The 10396-nt window shown below is 27.4% G+C and overlaps 1 protein-coding gene across 1 annotated transcript; it reads left to right on the top strand.

Annotated features, from left to right (window-relative positions):
- The first annotated feature begins 1569 nt into the window (after positions 1-1569).
- Positions 1570-7165, top strand: LOC145829548 (adenosylhomocysteinase-like). The gene is made up of 8 exons (XM_082937385.1): positions 1570-1688; positions 2998-3188; positions 3644-3808; positions 4252-4428; positions 5297-5504; positions 5593-5795; positions 5872-6075; positions 6886-7165. The coding sequence occupies exons 1-8, from the start codon at positions 1658-1660 to the stop codon at positions 7015-7017; spliced, it is 1311 nt and encodes a 436-aa protein (XP_082793511.1). The 5' UTR covers positions 1570-1657; the 3' UTR covers positions 7018-7165.
- The last annotated feature ends 3231 nt before the right edge of the window (positions 7166-10396 follow it).

The raw sequence follows: 10396 nt of genomic DNA on the forward strand, positions 1-10396 counted from the left end.
TTTAAAACATTTAAGTGTTTGAGTTATTTTAAGGATTACAACAACTAAACTTATACTTTGAAATACTACTGTTTGGATTATAACTATTTATTTTACTTATAACATCATGAGTTTATCATTATATCAGTCAACTATTAAAACTGTTAGATTTTTTTCATTTGTTATCATGATTGAAAAGATATTAGCATAAGTTTAAATGCTTGATATTAAAAAAATTAACATTAAAGTTATAATCATTATGTAATACACTATTTTTAACTATTGTTTAGCACACTGAAACTTTCAATAAAATAAAAGCATCATTCGAGAGAAGCTCAAAATTTTCTACTGTTTTTGTTAAGTTTGAAGAATACTTAAACTTAAAGCATAAATACTTGAGTTAATTAGACCAACTTTTTAATGCTTTTTTTAAACCTAAGTATCCCACTCTGTTCACGCTTTTTTCTTAATAGTTAGTTAAGTATAAATAATTATTGTGTCTGTATATAGGCTTATAAATTCATATGTTAAAATTAACGTAAGTTATAACTAGTGTTTTAGCTAATAAAGTTTTTTCAAGTTGATAAATAAGTAGAACATTATGGAATTGAAAAATATAAATATAAATGTAAATAAGGAAATAAACTTATTTAAAAAGCTTTAAAATTACTATAACTAACTGATTGAAATTGTATAAAAAGTTTATTTACTTAGGTATTTAGGTAAAATAAATTTACTACTGTGAAAAAATTTACTTTTATTTTAAACTTTTACAAGTCTAATATTTTTTTTTAACTCACACTCATTTCAACCATTACTTGTCCGTATTTTCTAACTTGAGATGTAATTATTTGCATATTTTACAATTTAGTCCGTTTTAAATTTAATCTTTTCCAACTTGATTGTTATATAGCCTATAAGTTATTTGGCTTTTGTTACCTCAATAGGTTTCTAACTGTAACTTTTCCAACTCAATTTTTTTTTTTTTGTTTTAACTTAATGTTTAAGGCTATTTTGCTGTTTAAAAAAAAATAAATTAAAATTAGATTAAATTCACTTAAAAATAAAAGTTCAGTAAAAGTATAAAGAAAAAGATTAAAGTAAAATAAAACAATATTGAAAAAAAAAGTTTAAACTGTAACTAAAAAAGAAAGAAAAACAGACTTAACTAAAACTAAAGATAAGTGTAAATGTAATTTGTTTAAGTTAAGTGTAAATAAAGTTTGTGCCTTGACCTACAACTTTGGAATAAAAATATTAAAATGTACTTAGTAAGAATAATGGTTTTGTTTAATAGCCCGAATTACTGAATTTAAATCTTAAGTAATTACAGAATTCATACTTTATTAAAATAACAAACTTAATAGTTATGTTGAAATCAGTAAACAGTAGCAATATGAAATTATCTCTAATTTGTAGGAGTATATTAGTTTTTAAAAAGTATCATATAAGACTTAAGCAAAATATTGTTTTTGTATTAAAATACATACATTACAACACAAGTATACTTTATCAGTTTATAAACTGGTTCGATATGGAACTTTGAGAGAAGACCAATTTAGTTTCAAAAAAAAAGAAATTTGGCAACATGAATTCTACATATTTACTTTTCCAGCTTGAATTTCAGTAGTTATTGAAAACCTACAATTTACTACAGCTTGTTGAAACCATATAGAAAATGCCAAATCAAAAAGTTCCTTATAAAGTTGGTTAGTACGTTTTATTGCTCTAGCAATATTTTTGTTATTTGTCTTTAATATCAAATCAAAACATGATTACACTATTTTAAATGATTGTAATTATTAAATATTAAATATTAGACTATTGATATTTCAAAAATATATTTATTTACTCTATTATTTTATTCTAGGTGAACTTTAGAACTATTTTTCATATTGCAGTGTATATGTATTTTTTATGTTTTAACAATTACTTTAAAGTAAATCTTTTTGTGACAAATTGGTTTTATATTTTGTCAAAACTGACGTATTATTTGAAGACAATTACACTTGAAATAATATATTATAGAATCTTTAATCCACATGACACATCAATAATGGAATTGATACATAATGCATAGATAAATTTTTTTTTTAAGTTGCATGACTATGAAAACTAACAAACTTTTTCATTTTTCCTTACAAATGTAATAGGTAAAGCTTGGAGACCAAGTTCTAAAAAAAAATAATAAACAGAGGCTTTAACAAGGTAGCTAATAAATCTGATGTTTGAGAAATTTTGAAAAAAACTTGGAATATTGAACGAAAATCATAATAAAATCCGGAAAACCTTGGTATTTTAAACAAATTTTTTCAAATTATTTATTACATTCTATTTTTTATTACAAAATTAATTGTATTGAGTCTTTGAAATTTTCAGTAAACACCTTCTGTACAATATAAAAAAAAACTATTAAGTTTCAATATACAGTCATTTTATGTTTATTAAGTTTCTGACACAAACAAAGTATTTTAAAAAATACTAAAAGCCTACTGCATTAAATTTTTTAAGCTGGGGATTTAAAGTTTCAAGAAAAATTCCTTGCATCAAATAGAAAATGGTATTATAGTATTTTCAAAATCAATAAAAAGTGAGCATTAAATGATTAAAGGAAAATAAGTTGTACTATAAATAAAAAAAATTGCAACAAAACTGTTACATTCTAATAAACATTAAACTGAGAAAACTTCTAAAAGATAACTTTAAAATTGTAAGAGAAAATTATTGCAATAAATTTCCCATTTTGTGCTCTTGTAGCTCCTCATCTACCTATTGAAGTTTGATCCATTGGATCTCCAAAATTACTTAAAAAACTTACAAAAATTTTAAAACCCGTTAAAAGTAATTGAATCCTTGGTAAAAAATATGTAAAACAAGTCAAAAGTGAAAAAAAAAGACTATTTTACTTTCCTCAAATCAGATATACTTTATACATATGATGATAATATATTTTAGCTAAGATAACCTAGCCTATTTTCAAGTTTTTAACTACTGTCAATTTATAATTTTTTTGTTTAGCTGACATTAGCTTGGCTGATTTCGGAAGAAAAGAAATCAATATTGCTGAAAATGAAATGCCTGGATTGATGTCATTAAGAACGCAGTACAAAGATAGTCAACCACTTAAAGGAGCCAGAATTGCTGGTTGTTTGCACATGACTGTCCAAACTGCTGTTCTTATAGAAACACTTACTGCACTTGGAGCTGAAGTGAGTTCAATGAAAACTAAAAATTATATTTTTTAAAATGTATGTATTTTTTTTATGACATAATACACTATTTCTTGTATTTTGTAATTGTAGTTTGTATTTAAAGTTTTCACATAATAGCCAAAGTTGATTTTTGTAAAAAAAAGTGTTAGACCCCTCTATGGCCTTAACTTTGCACTAAAATTGTGATGATAATCAATTATTTTAATTAATAAAATATAATTTTTTGCTTAATTTATGTTTAATTTTTTTGACTTCTAATATACTGTTTATGGACATAAATACTGTTCAACTAAAATTTTAGTAATTTTATTTCTCATGGAACTTTTTTGGTTTTTAAATGCATACAGTTTATTAATTTGTTGATATTTGTTCACAGCTTATAAAATGTAAGGAAACAGCTGATCTAAAATATATATTATTTTTAATGAAAGTAACTTGTTTATGCTATCTAGGTTCAATGGTCTTCTTGCAATATCTTTTCAACTCAAGATCATGCGGCAGCAGCAATTGCTAAAACTGGTGTACCAGTATATGCTTGGAAAGGAGAAACTGAAGAAGAGTATGTATGGTGTGTAGAACAAACAATTGTTTTTGCAGACAACAAGCCTTTGAATATGGTTAGCTGCTGAATAAATACTTTTTAAGGGCATAAGGGGATAAACTTCTTTTTTTGAAATTTTATATTATTTTATAAAGTTTTTACTAAGCTACAAGATGCTTTTTACAGATTTGAAAAATTCAAAATGATTTTTGCAATATAGCGGGTCAAGGTCGGAGCCAACAATAGGATCCTTATAGGAGGCACAAACTAAAATGGCAAATAACTAGAAATAACTAAAAATCTATCTCCTCCTACGTTTTTTGAGATAACTACCTCAACAACAGATTTTTCTAAATATATCAAGGAACATTACCTGAAAGTTTGAGGTAGTTACCTCAAAAAATGTAGGAGAAGATAGATTTTTAGTGAAATAGTCTATTTTTGCCGTTTTAGTTTGCACCCCCTCCATGCCTTAATACACTTGTTTATACCAACTATTACATGATAAACTAACTTTAGATCCTTGATGATGGTGGTGATTTAACAAACCTTGTTCATGAAAAATACCCCCAATATTTGGAAGGAATTCTTGGAGTTTCTGAAGAGACAACCACTGGTGTTCACAACTTGTACAAAATGGCTAAAGAAGGTACATTAAAGATGCCTGCAATTAATGTCAACGATTCTGTTACTAAGGTACTAATTTAGTAGATTTTTAATCAATTTTGTTCATATTAGTTTATAATAAGGCCATAGTATAGTGGTTAAAGGCTCTTTTTTACATGTTGATTTTATCAAAAAAAATCATAAGGCAGTATTTGCTTTTTCCGTTTTTTAAAACTCAAATTAGTTTTTTGTATGAGGCTACTAAGTCCGAGGTTTCAATAGGCTCCTTGATAAAAGGACCAAGGTAAAGTAAAAAAAAAACTGTTTCATTTAAAACATATCTTCTTCTTAGGTTTTTAAGCTATTGTTCTGAAATTTTCTCGGTTTAGCCGTAACTTAATAATAAACTATCTACTGAAAAATAAAAAATTGATTGTTTTTTTTTCTTTAAGAATTAATAAAGATTTTTTTTGGTCATTAAAATCATAATTTTTTTATTCAAAAGTTTTAATTAATTTTTTTTGTATCAATGCAAGGAGTGTTCCCTAAAAGTTTTAGGCTTGTTGATTAAAAAAAAGAGAAAATAGATTTTTATTATATTTTCGAATATACGAGAAAATAGGCAATACAAATAATTTTTCTTTGTATGTTTATAGCGGAAACTTTTTACACAACCCAACAATATCTAAAGTTTTTTTTTTTTTTTTTCCTTAATAAGTATGTTACACTATTATTTATTTAGCTTTCATATGGGCCTATGTTAATTTTATAAAACAAAAGGTGAACACCCTATGCCCTTAATTTTGATCTGTTCAAGTTACTATTCTATGAAAAAAGTTTTTAGCCAGTATGTCATCTTCGTAGTGAGTTGTCAGACTATTTATTTTTGCTTAAAGTTGAACTGCAGTTAATAACTAAGTGTTTACTACAATAGTTTGACAATTGAAAATATTATTAGAGTAAGTTTGACAATCTGTATGGATGTCGTGAGTCTCTTGTTGATGGAATCAAAAGGGCTACTGATGTTATGTTGGCTGGAAAGGTTGCTTTGGTAGCAGGCTACGGAGATGTTGGTAAAGGATCTGCCCAATCCCTACGTGCATTTGGATGCAGAGTTATTGTCACCGAAATAGATCCTATAAATGCTCTACAAGCATCAATGGAAGGTTAGATGGAGTGATATGAATAATTGAATCAAAATAGTAATAGATGTAATGTCGCATATTATTCATTATTATTTAAAAATTATCACAGGATATGAAGTAACTACTGTGGAAAAAGCTGCCCCACAAGCTCAAATCATCGTTACTGCAACAGGTTGTTCTGGTATTCTAACTCCAGAGGTTCTTAAAACTCTAAGAAACGACTGCATTGTGTGTAATATTGGACACTTCGATTGTGAGATTGATGTAGCTTGGCTGAATGAAAACTGCGCTAAAGAAAATATCAAAGCTCAGGTTTAGATACATTAAAATTTTAAGTTAAATTGCCTTACGTTTGTAAAATAAAAGTCAACTTTATTATTTTATATAGGTTGAGCGATACACTCTTCCAAGTGGTAACAAAATCATTCTTCTTGCCGAAGGACGTCTGGTAAACCTTGGTTGTGCAACTGGTCACCCAAGCTTTGTAATGAGCGCTTCATTTACCAACCAGACCATAGCTCAAATTGAACTTTTCGTCAATAACAAGGATAATAAATATAAACGTGGACAAGTATACATGCTACCAAAAACTGTAAGTTAATATAAACTTCTCATAATTATTACTTGTTTATTTCAAAACCGAGTTTTTCAACAACTAAGCGTATTCAAATCACATTTTAAGTAAATATTGTTTTTAGCCTATGGTCAGCCATTTGGTTCTAAAATTAAACTTCAATAGTCGAGAGCAGTCTAGTAACTGAACGATAGTTGATCATTACTTTCAAATCTGCTAGCAATGTTTTCTTTTAGTAATGTTCAAACAACAAATGTTTGCTTTTAATAATGTTCAAACAACAAATGTTTGCATAGCAATGTTGACGGTTTGCTTCAGTCAAACAAATGACATTTCAAAAAAAAATGTAATTAAAACGACAACTCCCTTATAAATATCGCATAGAAGTCCTTGAGTATGTTTGCATAGTTATCTGCTTGACAATTAATTGCAGCGGTATTAAACAAACAAAAAAATCGTTACGTAGACTATAACCTCTAACCGTTTCACCTTTAAAATGACATTCTATACCCTGTGTTTGTTTTAAATTGCCTTGTCATGAACTTTATTTACTTAGTATCGTGAGTGGTGTCCGCACGTTAAGGTTAAAGAAGGTCTATTGACAGTTCAGTCCATAAGCCGAATTTACCTTTAATCGTTAATGTAAAGGAACTCAGCTATAAACTTAATTAGATATATAGATCTAATTCAAAATTTATAAATAGTTGTCACAGCAATATATAACAGAAAAAGTGAAAGAATAAATAATGATAAAAGTTAATAAAACAACTAAAAACCCTTTTCAAATGATAAAGAATATTTATTAAGCAACAACTTTCATACAAACAGTTGGATGAGGAAGTAGCTAAACTTCATTTGGAACATGTTGGAGTTGAACTTACTAAGCTTACAAAAGATCAATCATCTTACTTGGGAATTGGTCAAGAAGGACCTTTCAAACCCGAACACTATAGATATTAGTTAAAAATTTTTAAAACAATTTTTAAACTTAGTTAATTATCACCATGTCTGATATTCAAATATGAATTAAGCACTTTAATTTTTTAATTAGTCCAATTTTATTATGCTGTGTTCAATTTAGTGTTACAAATAAAGTATTTTAACTGTCTTTAATGCGTGTTTTTATACAGTTCGTAGTTTTCATTTAAACAAGATAACAAAAATAAAACTTATTTACTTTTTCTCCCATAATAGTTAAGATAATATTACACTTAGTATAGCATTTTTTTATAAAACATGAATATCTATTATGTTTAACTACAACAGATGTTTAAAAAAAAAAATTGGCAAAGTTAATTCCTGACAAGCTTATTTTTGTTAAAATTTATGTCAAACTTGTCTCGCAAACAAAATTAAGTTTGAAATACCCTAATAATATACTTTGTAGCTTGTTTTTGTATCGTAGCATTAATTAGTTTTCAAATTCGAAAGTTATCGATAACCTTCAAACATCCGGTAAACGTGTGAACTTAGCTCACGCATTCATGGAGATGTTAATAAGAGAATTCATACGTGCCAGGCTGAATATTTTTTGTTTTGAAAAATTGACTAAATGTTAGATAAAATAATTGGAAATTTATGAATGTCAGTTTTTGTCAGTTCAAATGCTTGAAAATTTTTAAAAGTAAAATTTAGGATGTTTTATTATGGATAGATATCATCAACTTTATTACCAGTAATGTATTTTTCAATTTACGCGTTAAATGCTTGTTAAGTGCTAAGTGAGTGGTTGTGTGCCAATAGTATGTTGAACTTTAAGTGGGTGGGTACTGGATAGGTGACACAATCGCACAGGTACACTTAAGCACGGAGAGTCTTTATTTACACGGTGATATTTTAATATGTAGTGTCACTTTTGCACGATCAATAGTTTTTAGTTTAATATTCTGTTGTATATAGTTTATACGATTTAGAATTGAACTTAATACGATAATAAGTTCTATTGTGTACGCTTTTTAAGCATTTTAAGTCGGAATTCAAGGGAATAATACTTACCGAAACTATTCAATCTTCTAGAATACTTTATTTTTATTTATGATCATTTAGTTATTATGATATTAGAATTATTAACATAAGTTCAAAAAAAAAAACAACTTCAATACAGTTATCTTGACTACGTATTCCAAACAAAACCTAAAATTGAGTACTCGTCACGAAGAACTTATTTAAAAAATTAGAAATCTAATGAATAAATTTTAATCATAACTTTATGATGTCTCATTTAAAAAAATTGATAATTTAGTCTGTAATTTTCGATTTGAAGCGACTAAAAATTACAGAGATGCCATAAAACTTAAAATTGGGAGTAAATTTATCTCCTGAAATTTATATTAAAAATGAAAAGTCTATATCTACAAAAATATTTATCATTAAGAAATTTATTAAAACATTCATAGTAGCATTTCAAGATCTTTGTGTCAAAGGCATACATTATCTTACAGTTTTCAGGATTAATATTTTTTTATTTAAAAAGAGATAACAAACATTTTGTGAAATTTTTTAAGTCGTAGCGCCGAAAAAATAAAGTTATTATTATAAGGAGTTGTATCCTTTTAATTGCGTATAAAACAGCAATTCTTGTCCTGGGAATATATTTTCTTTATTATAAGTTAGGTAAATTAATGTTTATTAATTGTCTAACTATTCTATAAAATATTAAATAACTAAATTAAATAAACTTCTTGAACTTTACGGTTTTTTATATTTAATAAACTAAACCAAATTAGGCTTTAGCTATGTATGTGTATTGAAATGGGCCTGTTATAACTGACTACAATGCGCTTATATATAGTAAATTCTAAGCTAGTCCGCAGTAGAGCCTTACAAAACTTAAACTTAAAAAAATCTTTTTTTTTCCTCAAAATTAAACATTATTTTCTATATGGGGTAAATTCGGTAATAAACTTCCAAAAACGGGTAAAACCAGAAAAAAAGGTTAGTAACCATTGGTATAAAACATAATAACTGAGTTGCGAAAAAGCGCACTTCGTAGAAAACTGATATCGGAACGTTGAATGACGATATTTGTTACGTGAAGAATTATTTACTAAAGTTATTTCTATTGCTCCGCATGAATTTAATGCTTGAAGACCACTAATTTAAGACCTAAGTATACTCAACCCTATAAACATAATCATTATTTATAATAAATACACTTTGGTGTTTGTATCTTTTCAAATTTTTTTTTTACTTAAGACAGTTTTTTACCTTAACTTTATTTTTAATTAAAAACCTAGAAAAGGTATTTAAAAACTCTAAGGCAGGGTTTACCAAAGTGTTTACCCCCTTTGCGGCCATTACAGGAACTTAGGGGGTCATAATGTAAAACTTACACTAGAAATTCTGGAGTTGATGATGAAAAGCAAAAAAAGTCTTATGAGTTTTTTTGGTAGTTTTAAAACTTGTACTAAACGTTATGGAAAAATCTCAGGAAATTTAGGGGGCCATGAGCAGTAAAGGGGGAACCACAATGCCATTTGAAACTTACACTAGATATTATAAAATTGATGATGATGAGCAAAAAAAGGTCTTAAACGTTTTTAATGGCATTTTTTTGAGAAATCTTGTCGGAGAGTGCCATAGCTTTTTAAATTAATTAAATAGGCCTTTTGAAAAAAAAAATCGGGAAACTCTGGTCTAAGGCAACCTTGCAATTAAAGTATTCAAAAAATTGCGAGACGCGTGCACGTAGAACTAAGAGGTACTTTACATCTTTATGCATTACATAATACTTAAAGCTTTATGTATATTTAAAATAGATTAATCATTTTATTAATCATGATAGCCATTGGCCACTAAACCTAGAATCCTTATAAAAAAAGGAGTTTGACAATTAAGGCAAACAAATCTGAAATCTGAGAAATTAAAAAAAAAACTTGAAAAGCTTTTAAATTTAAATAAAAATCACTAAAAAACCTCGAATTTTAAACAAATTTTAAATGTAGAGTAGTGAAATTTCGATTTGACACAAAAAATCTATCGTATAGATAAAAATCTTTTGTCATTATCAAAAAAATTTTTTTGTTAAAAAACACGTATAAAGTAGGATTACAGTATTTTTTCGGTGTACTAACATTTCCAACCCGCGCTCAATTCCAACCCACACGATTCCAACCCGATCAAATCCCACCCAAATCAAATCCCACCCGAATCAATTCCAACCCGATCAAATCCCACCCGAATCAATTCCAACCCGATCAATTCCCACCCGATTAATTCCCACCCAAATCAAATCCCACCCGATCATTTCCCACCTGAATCAAATCCCACCCGATCAAATCCCACCCGAATCAATTCCCACCCGATCAAATCCAACCCGAATCAAATCTAACCCGAATCA

This window comes from Thalia democratica, chromosome 2, assembly GCF_965202585.1.
Source record: "Thalia democratica chromosome 2, ktThaDemo2.hap1.1, whole genome shotgun sequence".
NCBI classification, from domain to species: Eukaryota; Metazoa; Chordata; class Thaliacea; order Salpida; family Salpidae; genus Thalia; species Thalia democratica.